Raw genomic sequence first — 25,041 nt, 5'->3', positions numbered from 1 at the left:
AAGCAAGGAGAATGGAAAGGGAGAAGTAGGCTTCCTGTCAAGCAGGGGGCCTGACCTGGGGTTTGATCCCAGGACTCTGGGAGCATGACCTGAGCCAAAGCCAGACGTTTAATGACTGAGCCACCTAAGCATCCCCATCTATATTTTTAAAAAGATTTTATTTATTTGAGAGAGTGAGAACACACAAGCAGGGGAAGTGGCAGACAGAGGGAGAAGCAGTCTCCCCACTGAGCAAGGAGCCTGACGAAGGGCTCAATCCCAGGACCCTGGGATCATGACCTAAGCCCTAAGGCAGCCGCCTAACTGACTGAGCCATCCAGGCACCCCTGAAAGCCATATTTTAATATAATGTCCAATTTTTCTTAGAGGCAGAATACATATAAAGTTAAAAAACCTAAGCATTTTGTAGTGAAAACATAAATTCATTAACTTTTCATGGGCACATTTAAGTGCTAATCTGGTCAATGGAACTATCAGCTTGAAGCAGAAACAGGGTGGAAAGAATTTTTAAAGAAGGTACTGTGCAGGGAGAGGACCAGTGGAGGTTCTAAGAGAGGAGAGAACTGCCAGAATCAAAAAGCCACTTTTAGAGCATTTTCCTATTGTATATTTAATAATTTAAAGAAATTAAATTTTATTTTAAATTTACAGAGATGGCAACAAAATCATAGAGTTTAATAATGGCCAAAGAGAACTACACACTGCCCAGTTCAAGAGACGGGAATATCCAGATGGCACTGTTAAAACTGTATATACAAATGGTCATCAAGAAACAAAATATACATCTGGTCGAATAAGGGTTAAAGACAAGGATGGTAATGTTCTAATGGATACAAAATTGTAATGATCCTGTGCCTGACTAATCATGAAATAACACTAACTGATTTTCTTGTTAAAAAATACATTTCTTGTGGTTACTGTGGTTTAATTTATATATGGTGTGTGTGTGTGTATATATATATAAATGGAAAAGACTTTGGATTATAAAATAAAAATACCATAGCTTTTTACATTCTTTGAAATGTACAAGAACAGCTTTCTTTCTTTTCTTTTTTTCTTTTTTTTTTTTTTACAGCTTTCATTTTTAATTCACCTGTCTTTCTACAGTTAAATGCATGACTAAGGAAAGCATTATTTGTTATAAATGGGCAAAAATGAATGGGCAAAAATAATGAGGCGTTTCTTTTGAAGATGGTTATAAAAACCAAGAAGTACAAGAAATACAACAGCACAGATATTCCACGAGCACATCAGCCATAAAACAAGGACTTGCAGAAAAAGTTTACTTGAGGAGTAAGAGAATGTCTCTAGTCAGAATATACTGTGTTCAATTAGTTCTAAAATTAAAGCATTTTATCTACTGAAGAGGTTCTTTAGTTGTAATAGAATAGGAGGTTAAAACACTGAATGAATACAGACAGATCAAACACCAAAAGAGGTAGAAGAATTCATTCTGTGAGTACAGATAAGCACAGGGAAAACATTTACTGTGGTGGTATGTAATGGTTAAAATGGGAGACTTGAGAATGGAGGGGGTGGGAAAAATCACTAGAGCTCGTGTTAAAGATCAACGACAGGTACCTTGATGTTAAAATCTATAAAGCTGTATAGGTTGACAGAAGCAAGATGTCCTTGAAGGAAGGATAGATTATCTACATATAAATTTACATAATAATTACAGGTTGTATAGTCCCTTAAAGTGCAATATACAGTAATATTGGCAATGACTCCCACTTTTAAAAATAGCTAAATGTATCAATTCCAGGTGATTTTAGAAATGAATATGAAAAAAGTTACAAGCTTATCAAATAAGGACTTATATATATTATTTCACGATAAAGAAGGATTTTTAAATGAGATACATTGCAAACTTGAAAGGTTAACAAATGAATGAAATGTGTCCAAAGATACCACAAAATGTGTCCAAAGATACCACAAAAAAGAAAAGATGACCCACAGACTAGAAGATTACAGACTAGAAGACCCACAGACTAGAGGATTAATATCCAGAATATATAAAGAATTTCTACAAATAAACAAGATAATTATAAACAACTCAATAGAAAAATGGACAAACGATATGAACAAACAAGTAACTATTAAACCAGTGAATACATACTGAAATAATGAGATACTTTTTTTATATTAGAATCAATACTGGCAAATAACAGTGTGGCCACACCACACATTGCCAAGGAACTCAGACTACTGATGGTAATAAATTGAGTAAATCCACTTTTTGGAAAGCAATTACCTCATGACCCAGTAAGTTTCACTACTAAGTATATATACTAGAAAACCCATAATGTGTACACAGGGGCCCTACAGAAGAATATTTGTAATTGAGAAAAAAACTGGTAACAACCTAAATATCAGCAGAATTATGTGCAGAGATGGATAGGAGAGTGAAAGTGAATTAAAAAAAAGTTCAGCATACCAACATGGATAAACAGCACAAATAGTGGGAAAATTAAAGGTGCAATAGCACACTCATTAAAAATATATATAGCAGCAGTATACTTTGCTTTATGGATGCATTCATATGCAGTAAAAATAAGAATGTAAGGATAATAAACACCGAAGTCACAACAGTGTTCATCTCTGCAGGGAAGAGAATAACTGGGGAAGGGCACTACAGGAGTCTTCAAATGTACTGAGAGGTCTGCTGTCTGAAACTTAATATACATTCATAATAAAATGAACTACATTTTTTTCATGTGCCTAAAATATGAAATTATTATAAAGTAAATCCAGAAAATATTTGAAAGTAAGTATTTATTAACTCTTTCAAACAACTACTGACAGTTTAACATGTAAGGAAAAAAAGGCCATTACTATTGCAGAACAAGTCAAGATAAATAAGCCTGAAATGGCTTATGCATAACAGAAAACTTTCTTCTAGGCTGCTGTATAGATGCTCTGCACTGTATACCTGAAAAAAACAAAATGCATGTTACTTTAAAACATTTGCTTAAGTAAATGTTCAGACTAGTTACTGAATCACTTGTTACATTTATGTGGATGAATAAATAGCTGGTTACCCAAGTATTTTAATAGCTTTGTTATTAGGTCATGGATTGTTCAATGGTGTTCTGTGCATACCATATACTAATATGCTTAAATTACTTAAAGTGTCCACTTCCTTCTGCTCTTCAGCCCATCCCCAGCAACTATCTGTTACTATGATAGTCACTTCAAGCATTCTTACAGATGGGAGATCCTCTTTGATTCTGGTATTCGATAGGTGAAAAGGGCCTCTGAAGAAGTTTAGAAGAAAGATTCTTGTTGAGCTTTGTTGTCATTCTTCGAGAAATCAAGGAAAGTCTGAAGGTGCTTTTATGGGTAATTTAGCATTAATCTCCACTGTATTAATCACATGCAGGAACAAGAAGCCATGATACTTACATCATTCATCTTGGTCCGCCAGCCCCATTTCTACTAATGACATATGAACTGGATATTGTTCATCTTCATATAATGTCACTATTTGTTCTGGTGCCTGAGCCTAAAATTAAAAGACAGTTGTCAAAAAAAATACAGTAAGGTCTTTGCTGGTTTTCCCCTCCTACATCTGGCCTATATCACATAGGAAGGAAAATGCACTCTCCAAATTTATTAATAATTTGTATTTTAAAAGGTCTTTGTGGTGATTTCCTATTAAATCCATTCCTTTCCATTCTTATACTTTATTTAAAATGTAACTCCAGGGTGCCAGTGTGGCTCAGTTGGTTAAGCAACTGCTTTTGGCTTGGGTCATGATCCTGGAGTCCCAGGATCGTGTCCCACATCGGGCTTCCTGCTCTGTGGGGAGTCTGCTTCTCCCTCTGACACTCCTAGCTCTCATGCTCTCTTTCAAATAAATAAAATCTTAAAAAAAAAAAAGTAACTCCAACCCAAAGTTTTCCTAGATTAAGCCAGTGGGCTTTAACACTACCATCCCTGTTAAGATTCATTTATATTCTATCTAGAAGGCCTTATGCTTTTATGCATAAACTGGCCAAATTATGAGTTATTCTTAGAGATGAATAATTACATGTCTGTAAGAATACTTACTAGCCCTGTCTGTATTTTTATTGGCTCCTTGAGAGAAACTGTTTATGGCTATTTACACTACTTTGACACACAAAAGCATGGTACGTATGGAGGTTTTCAAAAAGCACTTTCTAGTAAAAGCACTGTTATATTAAGAGTTCACTCTTGTCAGAGCCAGTACATCAGGAATCTGCAAATCCTGGGTCTCAAAATCAGGGTAGGTTGGGCTGAAAACAATAGTATTGAGGACTAAGGTGAATTAGTCCTCAAAGGAGTTGTTGAATTAGTCCATTCAAAGGAGTTGTTATATGAGCTCACTGCTCATATAGCAGTCAGGATTCCTAGAATTTATAATATTTAATCAGAAATCAGAAATACATAGACTTTTAAAATTTTTTAAAAATATTTTTTAAAGATTTTATTTGAGAGAGAGAGAAAGCATGAGGGGGGAGGGTCAGAGGGAAAAGTGGGCTTCCCACCAAGCAGGGAGCCCAGTGTGGGACTCGATCCTAGTATGCTGGGATCATGATCTGAGCTGAAGGCAGATGCTTAACGACTGAGCCACCCAGGTGCCCCCAAAATAGAGACTTTTTTGGGGGTTAATTTTTCCAATTTTAAAACACGTTCAGGCCAGATTCTGCCTATGGACTTCCCCTTTGTGACATGCTAAAGCTCTAAAGCAAGCATATTTATATAAACACAATATGAACATTTGAACATTTATTTTATAAATAATGTATGTATGTGATATAGGAGTGTGTGTGTGTTGATTGTGTGGTGTGTCTGTGGTATGTTTGGTGTGTGTGTTGTATGTGTAGTGTGTACATGGGTATGTGTGTGCACTATGTTGTATTTTTTTTTTAATGATTTATCAGTTAGGGAGAGAGAGTACATGTGCTTGAGCAGGGGGAGGGGGAGAAGGAGAAAAAATCTCAAGTAGATTCCCTGCTGAGTTCAGAGCCCTACACAAGGCCTGTATCAAAATCACAAGTTGGGCACTTAACCAAGTGAGCCACCCAGGCCCTCTGTGTATGTATATTCTATATGTGTTATGCATTTTGTCTTTTTCTGTGTGTTATGGGTGGTGTTGAGTAATATATGTGTGATGTGTGTTTTGTTTTGGTATTGTAGGTTTGTGAGGTATATGTGTAGTGTTAGTATGTATGTGGTGTATTTGTGGTGTTTGGTATTTCTGTAGTGTGTGGTATATTTTGGTGTGTGGTTTTGTGTAGTGTTATGTGTGGTTTGTGTTATGTATAGTTTGTGTGTGCTGTATGGAGTGTATGATGTGTGCTGTATGTATGTAGTGCCTGTGGTGTATGAACAGTGTGAGTGTGGTTTTGACTGGTGCATGGTGTATCTGTGGTGTAGGTGTTGTGTGTGTTTAGTATGTGTGCATTATGTGTATGCATGAGATGAGGGGGCATGGTATGTCAAGCATGTATGCATATATGTTTGTATATACTTGTGTGTATAGCATAAGTGTGTTGTATTTGGTTTATGAGTGGTGTGCATGATGTTTAAGTGTTGTCTGATGTATTTGATATATGTGTAGTATGTGTGGTGAATAAAACTATTTATTCACATAAACATACCAAACACATACTGTGCACACATGAAATAAATACACTAGTATTGATGTGTTTGGTGTGTTTATGTTCCATGTGTTTTGTGTATTGTTTGTGTGTGTGCTATTTTCCTTAGTGTATAGTGTGTGCTGGTGTCTATTGTGAGTGGTATGTATGTCCCAGTGTTGTGTGTTTATGTGGTGGTGGTTATGTGTGGTGGTGTGTGAATGAAATTTCTACACTGTGCATTGTCTATTTTATGTGTGTGTGTGTGTGTGGTGTTTTTGTGGTATGTGTGGTATGTGTGTACTCTATGTACTCTATGTTTTATGTTTAGTTAGTGTTGTGTATTTGGAATATGTATGCTATGTGTTGTGTGTATGCTATATGTGTACTGAGTGTGGTTTTTATGTGGTGTATGGTGTGTCTGAGGTATATGTATGGTGTGTGTAAAACGTGCAGTATATGTGTGTGCATGGTTTGTGTGTACTGTGTGTCAGATTATGTGTGGCATGTGGTATCTGTGACTATGGTATGTTACATGTGGGGTGTGTAAGTACTGAGTGATGTGATATATGTGATGAGTATGTGTTGTGTGTGCAGTTTATAGTAGAGATGTGATGTAGGTGTGTGTATGAGGTCTGAATATTTTTTGAGTGATGTGTGTATGTTATGTTTGGTATGTGTTGAATGGTGAGTATATGGTGTTTGGGTATTGTGGTTGCAATTTATTTTGTATGTTCTATGTGTGTAGTGTGTTATATGTTTCTCTATTATGTGCATGGTGTGAGTGCTGTATGTGTGGTGTTTTTCAGTGGTGTGTATTTTTTTTTAAACATTTTATTTATTTATTTGACAGACAGAGATCACAAGCAGGCAGAGAGGCAGGTAGAGAGAGAGGAGGAAGCAGGCTCCCCGCTGAGCAGAGAGCCCGATGTGGGGCTCGATCCCAGAACCCTGGGATCATGACCTGAGCCGAAGGCAGAGGCTTTAACCCACTGAGCCACCCAGGTGCCCCAGTGGTGTGTATTTTTGAGCTGTTCATGTGGTGTTGGTTATATGTGGTGTCTGCAGTGAATATGTGGTATATGAATGGTACTTTTGTGGTTTTGTGGGGTTTGTATGGTGTCCGTGCTATATGTAGTGTTTGTATGTCTTGTTTAATACTTGTTTTGTGTGTTCAGAGTGTGTAGTGTGTGTATTATGTGTGGTATATGTGTGCTCTGAGTGTAGTTTTATGATGTGTGTGGTGTGTTTGTGGTATGTGTGTAGTGTGTGGAAAGGTTTTCGGTATGTGTGTGTTATGTTTTTTTGTGTGGCATACAGTATGTGTGGTATGTGGTGTATGGGTGCCTGTGTGCTATATATTTTATGGGTTATATTCTGTAAGTGTACTGTGCATTGTATATTTCTTTGTGGGTGGTATGTGTGGAACATGAGTGTTGTATGTGTTTATTTGAACCTTTTGATGCAGGTTCTATTGCATTAAACAATTCAAAATTACTACAGTTCAGTCCTTTCCACGGCTTTGACCAGAATTCCCAATCTGGGAATGAAGTTTAATGTCACTTCGAGACCCACTCATTCACTTATCATTTGACTGTCTACTAAGGAGGAGCTCAAATACCATATCCTCTCCTGATCTGTACAGAGGGAAGTGTCCTTGTACCTATACTTATTTTATAGAACATATTTCATTCTACCTCATATTTACAAATGGTTTACAAATGTTTCATTTCTCTCACTGATTTATGAGTTCTTTGATTATAGGATACTCATCTTGATCATTTTTCTTATTCATTACATCAGTTATATTTTATGTCATTGTAGAGCTAATAAAAATTTGCTAAATATAAACTGAAGCATAATTTTAATAAGCCTTAAAATTAATCTTATAGTATTTAAAGATTTATATGTTTTAAAGCTTTTTTTTTTCTTTTTGCATCTAGGGTTGCATAGATAGAAAGCACTTTAGAAAGTGGCTAGGGACCCTAGAAATATCTTCAATAAGATTTTGGATAATTAAGATAGATAGTTACCATGGAAGAAGCATAAAGTTGTTTTCCTTGAAGACAGTCTATCATAGCCCACAGTGCTTCCATGCTCCATTTGGGACAATATGGTATTCTTGTCTTTCCTGGATCTCTTAAGGGAGGTTTAAACCCTGCCAAAAGAACCTTTATGGCACGGGCTGGATACTGCATAAGGTGAAGAGGAATTTGACGCAATCTGTCACAAAAGAAATTCTTAAAATGTTCAGAATGTCACAATTAAAATTCTCTAATAGCTAAAACTGCAATGGGAAAAATTTATGACATTGGATTTGGCAATGAATTAGCTGTGATATCAAAAGCATAAACAGCAGAAGAAAAAAAATCTGACTACAGCAAAATTAAAAACTCTGCAAAGGAAATAATCAACAGTGAGAAAGCAACCTACAGGATGAGAGAAAATATACACTAGAAAGTAGACATTTCTCCAAAGAAGATATATAAATGGTCAACAACCACATGACATGGTGCTCAATATCATTAATCACCAGGGAAAAGCAAATCAAAGCTACTGTGAAATACAACTTCACATCCATTAAAGTGGCTACTTTAAAGTGCCTGGGTGGATCAGTTGGTTAAATAACTGCCTTTGGCTCACGTCATGATCCTGAAGTCCCAGGACCAAGTCCTGCATCAGGCTCTCTGCACAGCAAAGAAGTCTGCTTCTCCCTCTGTCCCTCCTGCTTCTCACGCTCTCTCTGTTTCTCAAATAAAAGTTTTTAAAAAGGTGGCTACTATCAAAACACCAGAAAATATGAAGTGTTTATGAGGATGTAGATAGAGACTGGAATTCTTGGACACTTAGAACATGAGTGTTGTATGTGTTTATTTGAACCTTTTGATGCAGGTTCTATTGCATTAATTCAAAATTAATGCAGTCCTTTCCATGGCTTTGACCAGAATTCCCATTCTGGGAATGAAGTTTAATGTCACTTCGAGGCCCACTCATTCACTTATCATTTGACTGTCTACTAATGGTACAGTGGTACAGCTGCTATGGAAAGCAGTTTGCTGGTTTCTCCAAATACTAAAAATAGAATGAGTATGATCCAGCAACCCCTAAAGAATTGAAAGCAGGGTCTTGAAGAAATATATGTACACTCCTGTTCATACCAGCATTATTCACAATAGCTACAAGGTGGAATCAACACAGATACCCAAATAAACATTTATCCATGGATGAATGGAGAAAAGAAGGTAGGGTACACATATGATGGAATATTATTCAGCCTTAAACAGGAAGGAAATTCTGACACATGCTACAGCATGGCAAACCTTAAGGAAACTATGTTAAGTAAAATAAGCCAGTTACAAAAGGACAAATACTATATGATTCCACTTATATGGTTTACTTATAATAGTTAAGTTCATAGGGAAAGAAAGTAGAATGGTGGTTGCCGGATGGGCGGGATGAGGGGGAAATGAATGAGGAATGTTGTTTAAAGAGTACAGAGTTGCAGTTTTGCAAAATGAAGAGTTCTGGGGGCGCCTGGGTGGCTCAGTGGGTTGAGCCACTGCCTTCGGCTCGGGTCATGGTCTCAGGGTCCTGGGATCGAGTCCCGCATCGGGCTCTCTGCTCAGCAGGGAGCCTGCTTCCCTCTCTCTCTCTCTGCCTGCCTCTCCGTCTACTTGTGATTTCTCTCTGTCAAATAAGTAAATAAAATCTTTTAAAAAAAAATGAAGAGTTCTGGAGGTTGGCTACATAACAATGTTGGCTACATAACAATGTAAGTATAGTTAACTAATTTAATTATTAATTAAATAGTTAAATTAGTTGAAAAGTTAATGTTAACTAATTTCAAATGGTTAAGATGACAAATTTTATGATACATGTATTTTACCACAATATTACAAACAAAAAATGGAAAATAACTCGTGTTGGCAAGGATGTGGAGAAACTGGAATGCTTGTGTATTGCTGTTGGGAATGTAAAATGGTAGAGACACTGCAGAAAAGTTTAGCAGTTCTTCAAAAAGTTTAACAAAATTACCATATGCTCCAGCAACTTCACTTCTAGCTATACATACCAAACAACTGAAAGCAGTGACTCAGACAGCTACTTGCACAATTAATGTTCATAGCAGCATTATTCATAATAGCTGGAGGATGGATACAACCCAAGTGTCCATCAACATGTGAATAAATAAATGTAGTGTTTAGGAGTATTATTTAGTATTATTTAGCCATATATATATACATACATATATATTTTATATACAAATACATACATATGCATATATATATGTATATTTATATATATACACATATATATATATGTGTATATATATATATTTATACAGAATTTCTGTTTGGGATTAGGAAAGCATCCTGAAAATAGACAGTGGCAATAGCTGCACAATATCCTGAATATACTTAATGACAATTAAATGTATACTTAAAAATGGTTAAAATGGTAAATTCTATATTTTACCATAATAAAAAGACACAGACTTTCAAAAAATCCTAATAAATAGCTTTAAAATAGCTTTTCTCTTAAAAGAAAACCCAAAACTTTCCCAATAATTACTATTTAAAAAACCTCTAAGAATTCTAGTTCAACTAAGTTGACAAAAATAAAACAACCTGTTTATTGTCAGTTTTTCAGTTGATCCATAATCAACAAATTGCACCAGGACAGCTAGAGGATTAAATTCTTTAACAGACACAATCTTTGCTCTATACCATAAGCCATCATCATATTCTGCAAGGCAGGGCATTTCTGGAAAGAAAGAAAAAGGGAAAAAATCACATTACCTTGTATTTTCTTTAAAAAACAATTTTTTAAATACAGAAAATTACAAAGAAAATGTAATCACCATAAACCCATCATTCAAATTTAAACAAACAATAGTCTGTCATATGTTGGATTCTGCTTTTTTCTGTTTATAATTTATACACCTTGTTTTTCCTAATTCCTAAGAATTAAGCTCTTAAGAAAGGCACTTCTCCCATTCTCATAGTTTTCTAGTTCTGCCCATGGCTTCAATTATCCTTCAATGCCCGCACTTGTTAGACTCCCAAAATTTTTCATTTAAGCCATCATCTTCTGCAGAAGATAATAGTTTCTGCTATTCCTTTCAGTTTTGAATTTAAAAACTTCAATTGTCCTTTAAAATTCTTCAGGGGTATTATAACCATCTGCAATATCAAGTGCTTAGTACTGCAATAATAGAGTTCTTCACAATTATTCCCAACCAACACCTATCACATATTTCCAAGGGTTACCTAATGAAAATTACCTAAACTACTACTTTAGTTCATGGCAGTTCCCTGTAATTAAAATGTTCTCCTAAACCCTTTTCTGGATAATCATCTCTTTTCAAAGATCAGCTCCAACATGATTTTTATAAAAAGCCCTAACTACTCCTAGTCATAATTTCTCTGTGACCTGATGGTACTGTGCATACACCTTTGATATGAGCTGTTATTTTCATATTGAACCTGGTTTTCTTGTCCCATTAGTTCTTATGTGCAGAACTGTATTTGTATTGCTAATATAGTACCTGTTACAAGCAATTGCCCAATAGAAAATGTGCTAATAAATGAATGCCAGGCTTGAGTAAAACTGTGGAAAAATTGGTATAATGTGTATTCTCTTCTCTACAGACACTTTCAGATTTGAGTAGATGGAACACACTTTGAGCTCTTGTCTTGCCCTACTTCCATCCCTCTCTTTATATTATCATATTCTTTTCTACATAATCTCCACAGAAGTGTAGCTCTGAGCAAGTAATATTTAAACACTACATGATTCTAATGTACAAAGATTTTTATCAAAGAGTTTTAAATAATTTCTTGTTTATTGAAAAGATTATCAATAGAATAGTAAAGAATGTCTTCTAATTGAGCTGTCTGCACAGTAAGCAATTGACTGAATCACTGTTAACAATCTCAGCTTTTACCATTTCCATCCTTAAAAACATGACTGAAAGTTCATCTCAAAATAGAACTAAAAAAATAAAAAACCAAAAAACCCAGCCAACCTAGTTGTGTTATTTTAACCTACACAACTTTTTAATAGGCACTTGGTTATGAATCAACTTGTACATATGAATACTTAAAAAAACTTATTGAAGAATAAAAAAATACCTACAGAAAAAAATAAAATACTCACAGAAAAAATAAAATGCCCACAGAAAATGGAGCTATATATAACTCCATGAATGATCACATTACACACAGAATGCTTCTGTGACTTCCCTTGAGACAAGAAGACAATGAGGAAGGAACTGCTTCTTCCAGACTATAAATCTGAGTTTAAAAAGTAAAAATCATGAACTTATTCTTCCACTCATTCAACAAATGTTTATGAGCACCTAACTTGTGCAAGGTATCCTTCTAACTGCTAGTGACACAGCAGTACAAAGAATCCCTGTTCAGAGTGCTATTTAAAAAAGGAACAGAAGCCATGGAGAAAAATGGCATAGGAGAGGGTGGCAGGCAGTGCTACTTATATGGGGAGGACAGGGAAGACCTGCAATATGGAGACAGTTAAGCAGAGATCTAAAGTGCTTACAGTTTGGGGGAAGAACATTCCAGGCAGAGGGAATAGCCAGTGCTATTTATCACCAAAACATGAGTCACAACTAATTAAAATCTCATTGAGTAAAACCAGGTAAGACTTTAGGCTGATGTTTTCCTTTGCTTTAGCATATCTTTTGATATGTACAAAATGCTATGAATAAATCTATATATCGCATACTGATAAAAATGTATAGACACACAAATACAAAAAGATACACACACACAAAATGTAGACAACACTCTTGCTTTTCAGAAATTGTCAACACCAGTAATAAGATGCATTTTATTCATAGAAGAATCACATATATTTACTAAATATGGGTAGAAATGGATTAGAAGGAAAAAAACACGATTTGACCTATCCTGACAGGACAGGACAATCTGAGCTCCCCTACCCTACTTCAAATTATCAGTGTAGATAGTTTGTAATTAAAATTACTGCCACTCAGGTGTGAATGACAACTCTAACAATTTGAGCTAATGGCAAAACCTCAAGCTTAGAAAAATCATCTTTATGCAATTTTTCAATGCAGCCTGAGTTTTAGAAAATGGAAGTGACCCAAGGCAGTTATTTCCCTTCTCTTACTTTACTCATCTAGAAAATGAGAAAGATCATCTATAGAGTGTCTTGAGGAATCAAAGAGATCATGCATATAAAGTATATAAAAATATCATATGATTTCATTCATGTGGAATTTAAGAAATAAAACATATATATAGGGGAAGGGAAGGAAAAATATGATGAAAACAGAAAGGGAGACAAAATATAAGACACTTTCAACTCTAGGAAATAAACGGCTGCTGGAGGGGAGGCAGGTGCAGGGGATGGGTAACTGGGTGATGGACATTATGGAGGGCATTTGATGTATGTAATAAGCACTGGGTGCATGCAACTGAAGAATCACTAAGTTCTACTTCTGAAACTTACAATACACTATATGTTAATTAAATTGAATTTAAGTAAAAAATTTAAAAATATATCAGTTAACATTAGAAATAGCTGAAACTCAAAAGCCCTTAAAACAAAACAATGGTTTATTAAGAATCCCATTTTACTCAGAAGATTTAGTGTACCTGTTCTAAAATCTGTCAGAGGAGGAAATGTCTCCACATTCTTATTAAACCTCCGCAGTGCTTCATTAAGGCTCTCAGACTCAGATTCCCAGCTGATTCCACTGTCATCTGTATCACTATGCTGGTTAAACAGATTACAACTTTCTACAGAATCAAGGCAAATATACACCTAAGTGGAGAAAGGGAAGGAAAAAAACCTTTCAAATTTTGTAATGTTTAATATTCATTTATATGGACAAAATTACTGTGGTAGTCTCTAACAATGGATCCTGATGATACCTTGTACAGTTCCCCTCCCACAAGATACCAAAATAGATCTTTATGACCAAAAGATAATGACATAAGTGATGATATATGACTGCTGAGACCAGATCGTCAAAGACATGTGGCCTCTGTCTTGGTGGTACGCTCTTTCTACAACTGTTCTCTCTCAGGGAAGCACGCAGCCATGTTCTTAGCAGACCAATCGGGAGGCCCACAGGACCAAGAACTGAGCCTTCCAGGTAATATCCATGGGAGTCTTTTTGGAAGTGGGTCTTGCAGCGTGCCCCCCCTGCCCCCCACTATCTTGGCTGAGCACTTGTCAATGAGAGATCCTAAGCCAGCACTTAATTAACTAGCTCCTGGATTTCTGACTCTCATATGTGTTTTAAGCTGCTAAGTTTGGGATAATTTCTTGTGCAGCAATAAATAACTAATATGAAAAGAACTCATTATAAAACCCAACACAGTTGTACACTGCTATCTTCCTTAATGGAATTAGCAAATTTTCCTGTGAAAGAATGGTCTAATATGTAAAACAGCTAAAGGAACTACCTGTTCTACTTAATTTGCCACTTTTTTCTTCTTTCTTGTTAGGTAAGGACATATAATTGAATTTTCTTTAGGGCACTTATTTATTCAATCAATATTTATTGATTTACTACTATATATTAGGCAATATTCTGGATCCTGGGGACACATCTGTGACCATAAGGGGCAAAACTCCCAGTCTTCATGTAGTTACATTCTAATAGGGAGAAGCAGATAAACATAGTAAGAAAATGTATTAGAAGGTGATAAATGACATGGAAAAACAGAGCAGAATAAAGAGTATCTAGAGTTCAGTGTAGGAAGAGGACAAGGAAATGAGATGTTTAAGATTTCAAAGATGGAAACAGTTCTGCCTTAAAATTTTAATATTGACATAAATAGACTAAAGCAACACAACACTTGAAACCCAGCAAGTCCTTAAGAAACACTTGTTTTATTAACAAATGTCTGAAGAGGAAATTATACAGTTGGCACACTGGAGGTCAACTATTTAAAATCAGAAAGATGAGAAGAGGAGTTAAGATGGCAGAGGATTAGGGGGACCCTGGGCTTGCCTTGTCCCTTGAACACAGCTAAATAAACATGAGAAATTGATCTGAGGACTGAGAGAAGAAAACTGCATTTCTCTAAGTAGAAAAATGACCGCCAGGTGGAAGATAGGGGCTGCATAGAATGGATTGGGGGAGAAAAGAACAGTGAGTGCCATGGAGGGAAGGGAGCCCTGATTGAGGAGAGAGAGAAAAAGAGAGGGAGGGAAAGAAATGATGAAGCAGCACGCAGGGGATGACACAAGAAAAACTGTTTGCCAAAACTACTGACTGGGAAAAAGAGAAGTGTGGATTCCCACATATTACTATAAGCATCAGAGTGCATAGTCTGAAGTTTTAGAAGTCCGTGCTATTACTGAGGTCATGCCTGGTGGGCTTAGGGGTACACCTACTGGGAAGGAGGGCTGAGACCCTGGAATAGGCAGTATGGTCTAAGAATCCTCTAGGTAGTAAGGTGAGAAAGTTTCCCTTCATCTGTGCATCTGGGAGTGGTAGCACAGCTTTTCCAGGGACAGAAGAACTGGTGGTGCCAATGTACTGCCCCATTCCTTAACACAGGAACAGACACCAGCTGAGAGCAATAAGCCTTGGTGTTGGCTTTTTGCTACACTTAACTATAGGCTCCAAACAACTACTTGTCATGCAACTACTTTTATGGGACAAATTGGCAAATGGCAAAAGCATGGCAAGACCCTCCCCAAGAGGATCAGTGTGGATCTATGCCCAGTGGGTCCATAAAACTGTGCCACCTAAGCAGACAGACAACTTGGACAAAGACAGGGTGAAGATAGGAATCTAACAGAAGCTGGGGGCATAAGAGGCGTGACTGTTTGTTCTTCTGTGAGGACTTCCAGAAGAGTGGCAGGCTTGAACTCCCCACTCTGGGGATGAGAGAGCAGGGTGATGCCATTTCCCCCCTTCCCCTTCCATCAGCACTGACTGACCTCAGGGAGCAACAAAGCACCCCCCAGTGGAGACCACCAAGCTCCACCCCGCTGTGCCTTGCAAGTGCAACTCCACTAGGACAAGTCAGCCTGAGAATCAGTGCAGCAGATTTTTCCGTAGAAAATCAGCACAAACCTCTCACATGCACCAAATCTACTGACCATAGAGTGCTGCAAAGCTTCAGTTCTAGGGGAAGTAGGATCTAGCTGTTGCTTCTCCTTTATTTTTTATTTAAAAATTTTTTTGGATCTAGTTTCTTTTTTTTATTTTTTATTTTCAGCATAACAGTATTCATTATTTTTGCACCACACCCAGTGCTCCATGCAATCCGTGCCCTCTATAATACCCACCACCTGGTACCCCAACCTCCCACCCCCCGCCCCTTCAAACCCTCAGATTGTTTTTCAGAGTCCATAGTCTCTCATGGTTCACCTCCCCTTCTAGTTTCTTATTTATTTATTTATTTTTTAAAAGATTTTATTTATTTATCAGAGAGAGAAGGGGAGAGAGCAAGCACAGGCAGACAGAATGGCAGGCAGAGGCAGAGGGAGAAGCAGGCTCCCTGCTGAGCAAGGAGTCCGATGTGGGACTGGATCCCAGGATGCTGGGATCATGACCTGAGCCTAAGGCAGCTGCTTAACCAACTGAGCCACCCAGGTGTCCCTAGTTTCTTTTAATAAGCAGACCAAGACACACCTAGTTAAAACTTGCCACACAGTGGACAGGGTCTAAACATGTCTCCACCACTGCAGGCAAGGAAAAATCTGCAGAGGACTGACCTGAGAGTAGGAACATCAAAACACAACAACAGAGTAATATAGGATCCCTCCACTTTTTTTGGACCTCTTCTTAATATAGTCATTATTCTCAGAAGCAGGAATATGACAAGCTAGCTATCATACAATAAAACAGGAACCTAGACAAAATGACAAGATGGAGGGATTCACCCCAAAATAAAGAATGGGAAGAACTAACAGCCAGGGATTTAATCAATACAGATGTAAGTAATCTGTATGAAAAAGAATTTAAAAAATTTATAAGGATAGTAGCTGGGCTTGAAAATGAATAGAAGACATTAGAAAATTCCTTACTGCAGAAATAAAAGAACTAAAAACCAATCAGGCCAAAATTTAAAATGCTGTTACTGACTGGATGCCTTGACAATGAGGATGGATAAAGCAGATGAACGAATCAGTGATACATAAGATAAAATTATGGAAAATAATCAAGCTGAAAAAAGAGATAAAGAAAGGTATTGGATCACAAATACAAACTTAAGGAACTCAGCAACTCCTTAAAGCTTAATAACATTCATATCATAGCAGTCCCAGAAGAGAGGGAAAAGGAGGCAGAAGGTGTATTTGAGCAAAGTATAGCTGAAAATTTCCCTAATCTGGGAAGGAAACAGACAATAAAATCCAAGAAGCACAGAGAACTCCCATTAAATTCAGCAATGGTGGTGACCACCACCACCAAGACATATCATAGTCAAATTCACAAAATAAACAGACAAGGAAGAATCTTTAGGCAGCAAGGGAAAAAATTCTTAACCTATGAGGGAAGATGGATGAGGGTTGTAGCATATCAATCTACAGAAACTTGGCAGGCCAGAAAACAATGACAAATATATTTAACATGCCAAATGGGAGAAATATGCAGCCAACTCCAGCAAGGCTGTCATTCAGAACAGGAGAGATAAAAGTTTCCCAGAGAAACCTAGGAGTTCATGACCACTAAACCAGTCCTGCAAGAATACTGAAGGGGACTCTTTGAGTGGGGACAAAAAGGACCCAAAGCAACAAAGACTAGAAAGGAAAGAAAACATCATCACAAACACCAACTTTACAGTTAACACAATGGCACTAAATTCCTATCAATAATTACTCCAAATGTAAAGAGACTTAATGTTCCAATCAAAAGATAAAGGGCATCGGAATGGATTAAAAAACAAGACCCATCGATATGCTGCCTACAACAGACTCCTTTTAGACCTAAAGATACCTGTAGATGGAAAACAAGAGGATGAAGAAACATCTATCTAATCATCTAACCATCTACTAATACATGCCAAAAGAAAGCTGGAGTAGCCATACTTATATTAGTCAAACTAGATTTTGAACCACAAATTCTAACAAGAGATGTAAAGGGGCACTATTGTCATATTTAAGTGGTGTATCCAACAAGAAGACCTAACAATTACAAATATTTATGCCCCCACCTTGGGAGCACCCAAACATATAGATCAATTAACAACAAGCAAAGAAACTCATTGATGATAATACAATAATAGTAGAAGGCTTTAATACCCCCACTTACTGCAATGGACAGGTTATCTAAGCAGAAAATCAACAAGGAAACAAGGCTTTGAATGACACACTGGACCAGGTGGACTTAACAGACATATTCAGAATACACCAGCAGAATACACATTCTTTTTGAGTGCACATGGAACATTCTCCAGAATAGATCACCCACTGGGTCATAAATCAGCCTTCAACAAATACAAAAAGATCGAGGTCATACCATGCATATTTTCAGGCCACAACAATATGAAACTTGAAGTTAACCACAAGAAAAAAATATGGGTGTTTACGCAAACAATGACTCATGGAACACTACATCAAAAACTAATGATGTACTGTATGGTGCCTAACATAATAAAAAAAAGAAAACTATGGAAAGATCATAAATACATGGAGATTAAAGAACCATGAAGAATAGACTGGTTAAACAGGAAATTAAGAAAAAAAAATGGAAGCAAACGAAAATGAACACATGGTAGTCTAAAACCTCTGGGATGCAGCAAAAGTGGTTTGAAAGGAAGTATACTGCAATAAAAATCTACATCAAGAAGCAAGAAAAGTCTCAAATGAACAACCTAACTTTATGCCTCAAGGAGGGAGAAAAGGAACAGCAAAACTAAGGCCAGTAAAAGAAGGGAAATAATTAAGATCAGAACAGAAAAAAACGATATAGAAACAAAAACCCAGTAGAACAGATCAACAAAACTAAGAGCTGGTTCACTGAAAGAATTAAAATTTATAAACCCCTAGCCAAACTTATTAAAAAGAAAAGAGAAAAGACCTAAATAAATAATTAATGAAAGAGGACACATCACAACTACAGAACTACAAATAATTACAAGAAGAATAATTATAAGAATATAAGAATATTATGAGGAAGAGGAGTCAGATAGCAGAGGAGTAGCAGGCTGAGATGACATCAGGTAGCAGGAGATCAGCTAGATAGTTTATCAAACCATTCCGAAGACCTACAAATCCAACAGGAGATCAAAGAGAAGAGCACCAATTCTAGGAACAGAAAATCGACCACCTTCTGAAAAGTAGGACCTGTGGAGAAGTGAATCCAAAGCGAAAAGAAGATAGACCGTGGGGAGAAGGGCCAGCTCCTGACAATCAGCAGAGCAACGGAGCACAAAATCAGAACTTTTAAAGGTCTGCTCCACTGAGGGAATCACTCCAGAGGCTAAGCCGGGGTGAGGCCAGAGACAGCATGGTGTCAGGTCCCATGGGGTCACAGAAGGATCGGGGGTGTCAGTGTCTCAGAGCTTGCAGGTATTAGAGCAGGGAAGCCGGCTACAGAGACAGAGCTGAGGAGTGAGCTCTCAACTCCGGGTTACCTTAAACTGTGATCTGTGGCACAGTTAGGCCACTGCTCTTTGAGCAGGGACCCGAAAAGTGGCAGATCCCAGGAGACCCCCTGGGAACAGCAGCCAGGATCTGCTTTGGAGATTCCAGGTGGGACTGTGTGCCAGAGACAGAGGCGTTTGATCACAGGCTGGGTGAGCTCAGAGTATGGCTGGAGACCAGGGGGACGGGAGTGATTGAGCACTTTTCTCCAAGGGCACTCTGAGGAGTGGGGCCCTGAACTCTCGGCTCCTCTTCACTGGAGATTGGGAGGCAACCATTTTCATTCCCATCCTCCAGAACTCTATTGAAAGCGTTCAAGGAACAAAATCTCTGATTGCAAACTGGAGCAGATTACTTAGCCTGGCCCTGGCAAGGGCGATGCAATTCTGCCTTGGGCAGAGACACTTGAGAACTACAAAAGGCCCCAACCCCAGATGAGAAAGAAATCCAGCCAAGACCAAGTTCACTTATCATGGAGAACAGCAGAATTCCAGAGGAGGAGAAAGCAAAGCATTGAATGCATGGCTTTCTCCCCATGATTCTCTAGTCTTGCAAAGTTAATTAATTAAAAAAAAATTTTTTTCTTATTCTAATTTTTTTAACTTTTACTCTTTCCTCCTTTAACATTTTTTTAACTAGTTTATCTTAACAATGCCTTTCATTAAAAAAAATCTTTTTGAATCTTCATTATTATAGTAATATTTTATCCCTCATTGTATCTAACTTTATTTTTTGTATACACATAGGGTTTTTTCCATCTAAAAAATTTTGGGATACAACTTCTTCTAATAGATCAAAATATACCCTAAATCTAGCACAGGGCTTTGTTCTAGGCTCCAGCCTCAGCAAATTCTCTACACTTTCCTTAGCTTTCTTTTCCCAACCAACTTATCTTATCAACTCCTTTTTAAAGAATTTTAAAAAATTTTTCATCTTTATACTCATATTCCATCCCTTGATCATGTTTACCCTTATTTGTGTGTGTGTACGTGTGTGTGTGCGTGTGTGTGTGTGTGAGTGAGTGTGTATTTTTTTTTCTTCTATAAAATTTTGGGAGGTAGTTTCGTCTAAGACACCAAAATACTCCCAAAATTAAGTGGGTGTCTCTGTTCTAATATATATATTAGATATATATACATATATATCTAATATATATTAGAAAATATATATATTTTCTTTTTAAAAATTTTTAAACTACTTGTTACCCCCTGTTTTCCCCCCACGATTTGAGGTCTCTTCTGATTTGGTTAATGCATATTTTCCTGAGGTTCTTGCCACCCTCTAACTATTTTATTCTCTCCTTCATATATTCTTATCTGGATAAAATGACAAGCCAGAAAAAACACAAAAGAAAGGACAAGAGGCAGTAACAAAGACTATGGACCTAATCAATATGGACACTGGTAATATGTCAGATCTAGAGTTCAGAATGATGATTCTCAAGGTGCTAGCTGGGCTCAAAAAAGGCATGGAAGATATTAGAGAAACCCTGTCTGGAGAAATAAAAGACCTTTCTGAAGAAATAAAAGAACTTAGATCTAACCAACTTGAAATAAAAATAGCTATTAATGAGGTGCAATCAAAAATGGAGGCAGAAGAGAGAATTAGTGATATAGAAGACCAAATGACAGAGAATAAAGAAGCTGAGCAAAAGAGAGACAAACAACTACTGGACCACGAGGGGCAAATTCAAGAGATAAATGATAGCATAAGATGAAACCATATTAGAATAATAAAGATCCCAGAGGAAGAAGAAAGAGGGGGCTGAAAGTATATTGGAGATAATTATTGTAGAGAATTTCCCTCATATGGCAAAGGGAACAAGCATCAAAATCCAGGAGGCACAGAGATCCCCCATGAAGATCAATAAAAATAGGTCCACACCCCATCATCTTAGAGTAAAACTTACAAGTCTTAGTGACAAAGAGAAAATCCTGAAAGCAGCTTGGGACAAGAAGTCTGTAACATACAATGGTAGAAATATTACACTGGCAGCAGACTTATCCACAGAGATCTGGCAGGCCTGAAAGAACTGGCATGATATATTCAGAGCACTAAATGAGAAAAATATGCAGCCAAGAATACTATATCCAGTAGGATGGCATTGAAAATAGAAGGAGAGATTGAAAGCTTCCAGGACAAACAAAAACTAAAAGAATTTGCCAACATCAAACCAGCCATACAGGAAATATTGAAAGGGATCCTCTAAGCGAAGAGAGAGTCTAAAAGCAGTAGAGCAGAAAGGAACAGAGAAAATATACAGTAACAGTCACCTTACAGGCAATACAACGGCACTAAATTCATATCTTTCAGGAGTTATCTTGAACGTAAATGGGCTAAATGCCCCAATCAAAACACAAAGGATATCAGAATGGATAAAAAACCAAAACCTATCGATATGCTGTCTACAAGACACTCATTTTAGACCCAATGACAGCTCCAGATTTAAAGTGAGGGGGTGGAAAACAATTTACCATGCTAATGGACATCAAAAGAAAGCTGGAGTGGAAACATATAAAGTAGATTTTAGGCCAAAGACTATAATAAGAGATAAGGAAGGACACTGTATCATACTCAAAGGGTCTGCCCAACAAGAAGAGCTAACAATTTTAAATATCTATGCTCCTAACATGGGAGCAGCCAACTATATAGACCAATTAATAACAAAATCAAAGAAACACATCAACAATAATACAATAATAGTAGGGGACATTAACACCCCCCCTCACTGAAATGGACAGACCATCCAAACAAAAGATCAACAAGGAAATAAAGGCTTAAATGACACACTGGACCAGATGGGCATCACAGACATATTCAGAACATTCCATCCCAAAGCAACAGCATACACATTCTTCTCCAGTGCACATGGAACATTCTCCAGAATAGATCACATCCTGGGTCACAAATCGAGTCTCAACCAGGACCAAAAGACTGGGATCATTCCCTGCATATTTTCAGACCACAATGCTCTGAAGCTAGAACTCAATCACAAGAGGAAATTTGGAAAGAACCCAAATACATGGAGACTAAACAGCATCCTTCTAAAAAATGAATGGGTCAACCAGGAAATTAAAGAGAAACTGAAAAAATTCATGGACACAAGTGATAATGAAAACACAATGGTTCAAAATCTGTGGGACACAGCAAAGGCAGTCCTGAGAGGAAAATATATAGGGATACAAGCCTTTCTCAAGAAACAAGAAAGTTCTCAAATACACAACCTAACCCTACATCTAAAGGAGTTGGAGAAAGAACTGCAAAGAAAGCCTAAACCCAGCAGGAGAAGAGAAATAATAAAGATCAGAGCAGAAATCAATGAAATAGAAACCAAAAAAAAACAATAGAACAAATCAACAAAACTAGGAGCTTGTTCTTTGAATGGATTAATAAGACTGATAAACCCCTGGCCAGACTTCTCAAAAAGAAGAGAGAAAGGACCCAAATAAATAAAACCATGAATGAAAGAGGAGAGATCACAACCAACACCACAGAAATACAAACAGTTATAAGAACACATTATCAGCAACTATACGCTAGCAAATTTGACAATCTGGAAGAAATGGATGCATTCCTAGAGACATGTAAACTACCAAAACCGAACCAGGAAGAAACAAAACTTGAACAGACCCATAACCAGTAAGGAGATTGAAGCAGTCATCAAAAATCTCCCAATAAACAAGAGCCCAGGGCCAGGCGGCTTCTCAGGGGAATTCTACCAAACATTTAAAGAATTAACAGCTATTCTCCTGAAACTGTTCCAAAAAAAAAAGAAATGGAAGGAAAACTGCCAGACTCATTTTATGAGGCCAGCATCACCTTGACCCGAAAACCAGAAAAGGATCCCATAAAAAAAGAGAATTACAGAAGAATATCCTTGATGAAGACAGATGCGAAAAGTCTCACCAAAATGCTAGCCAATAGGATTCAACAGTACATTAAAAGAACTATTCACCACGACCAACTGGGATTTTTTCCAGGGCTGCAAGGTTGGTTCAACATCCACAAATCAATCAATGTGATACAACACATTAATAAAAGAAAGAACAAGAACCATATGATACTCTCAATACATGCTGAAAAACCATTTCACAAAGTACACCATCCTTTCTTCATCAAAACTCTTCAAAGTGTAGAGATAAAGGGTATGTACCTCAATATCATCAAAGCCATTTATGAAAAACCCACTGCAAATACCATTCTCAATGGAGAAAAACTGAGAGCTTTTCTGCTGAAGTCAGGAACACAGCAGGGAAGTCCATTATCACCACTGCTATTCAACACAGTACTAGAAGTCCTAGTCTCAGTAATCAGACAACAAAAGAAATTAAAGATATCCAAATCGGCAAAGAAGTCAAACTCTCACTCTTTGCAGATGATATGATACTTTTTGTGGAAAACCCAAAAGACTCCACTCCAAATATACTAGAACTTGTATAGGAAATCAGTAAAATGTAAGGATATAATTCCCGACTTCAAGCTCTATTACAAAGCTATCATCCTCAAGACAGCATGGTACTGGCACAAAAACAGACACATAGATCAATGGAACAGAATAGAGAGTCCAGAAATAGACCCTCAACTCTATGGTCAACTAATCTTTGACAAAGCAGGAAAGAATGTCCAATGGAAAAAAGACAGCCTCTTCAATAAATGGTGTTGGGAAAATTGAACAACCACATGCAGAAAAACGAAACTGGACCATTTCCTTACACCACACACAAAAATAGACTCAAAATGGATGAAGGACCTCAATGTGAGAAAGGAATCCATCAAAATCCTTGAGGAGAACACAGGCAGCAACCTCCTTGACATTAGCCGCAGCAACATCTTCCTAGGAACATCGCCAAAGGCAAGGGAAGCAAGGGCAAAAATGAACTATTGGGATTTTATCAAGATCAAAAGCTTTTGCACAGCAAAGGAAACAGTTAACAAAACCAAAAGACAACTGACAGTATGGGAGAAGATATTTGCAAATGACATATCAGATAAAGGACTAGTATCCAAAATCTATAAAGAACTTAGCAAACTCAACACCCAAAGAACAAATACTCCAATCAAGAAATGGGCAGAGGACATGAACAGACATTTCTGCAAAGAAGACATCCAGATGGCCAACAGACACATGAAAAAGTGCTCCATATCACTCGGCATCAGGGAAATACAAATCAAAACCACAATGAGATATCACCTCACACCAGTCAGAATGGCTAAAATCAACAAGTCAGGAAATGACAGATGCTGGCGAGGATGCGGAGAAAGGGGAACCCTCCTACACTGTTGGTGGGAATGCAAGCTGGTGCAACCACTCTGGAAAACAGCGTGGAGGTTCCTCAAAATGTTGAAAATAGAACTGCCCTATGACCCAGCAATTGCACTACTGGGTATTTAACCCAAAGATACAAACATAGTGATCCAAAGGGGCACGTGCACCCGAATGTTTATAGCAGCAATGTCCACAATAGCCAAACTATGGAAAGAACCTAGATGTCCATCAACAGATGAATGGATCAAGAAGATGTGGTATATATACACAATGGAATACTATGCAGCCATCAAAAGAAATGAAATCTTACCATTTGTGACAACGTGGATGGAACTAGAGCGTATCATGCTTAGCGAAATAAGTCAAGCAGAGAAAGACAACTATCATATGACCTCCCTGATATGAGGAAGTGGTGATGCAACATGGAACTTAAGTGTGTAGGAGAAGAATAAATGAAACAAGATGGGATTGGGAGGAAGACAAACCATAAGTGACTCTTAATCTCACAAAACAAACTGAGGGTTGCTGGGGGGAGGGGGGTTGGGAGAAGGGGAGTGGGGTTATGGACAC

The 25,041-nt window shown here is 37.4% G+C and overlaps 2 protein-coding genes across 7 annotated transcripts in view; one reads left to right on the top strand and one right to left on the bottom strand.

Annotated features, from left to right (window-relative positions):
• CPAP (centrosome assembly and centriole elongation protein) overlaps positions 1-1,015 on the top strand; it is a 63,899-nt gene extending 62,884 nt beyond the window's left edge. For all 6 annotated transcript variants that reach the window (XM_082701648.1, XM_082701645.1, XM_082701646.1 and 3 more), the window contains one exon: positions 652-1,015. In XM_082701648.1, the coding sequence (XP_082557774.1) occupies positions 652-844 (193 nt within the window). In that variant the 3' untranslated portion in view covers positions 845-1,015. The remainder of the gene's footprint in view (positions 1-651) is intronic.
• Positions 1,016-2,760: 1,745 nt separating this feature from the next.
• Positions 2,761-25,041, bottom strand: part of RNF17 (ring finger protein 17) — a 166,636-nt gene continuing 144,355 nt past the window's right edge. Inside the window, exons 32-36 of the mRNA XM_082701632.1 lie at positions 13,250-13,418; positions 10,235-10,370; positions 7,640-7,829; positions 3,406-3,505; positions 2,761-2,932 (exon numbers count right to left, since the gene is read on the bottom strand). Coding sequence (XP_082557758.1) covers positions 3,407-3,505; positions 7,640-7,829; positions 10,235-10,370; positions 13,250-13,418 — 594 coding nt within the window. The 3' untranslated portion in view covers positions 2,761-2,932; position 3,406. The remainder of the gene's footprint in view (positions 2,933-3,405; positions 3,506-7,639; positions 7,830-10,234; positions 10,371-13,249; positions 13,419-25,041) is intronic.

This window comes from Mustela nivalis, assembly GCF_964662115.1.
Source record: "Mustela nivalis genome assembly, chromosome: 15".
Classification (NCBI taxonomy): Eukaryota; Metazoa; Chordata; class Mammalia; order Carnivora; family Mustelidae; genus Mustela; species Mustela nivalis.
This window is presented reverse-complemented; position numbering and strand designations above follow the sequence as displayed.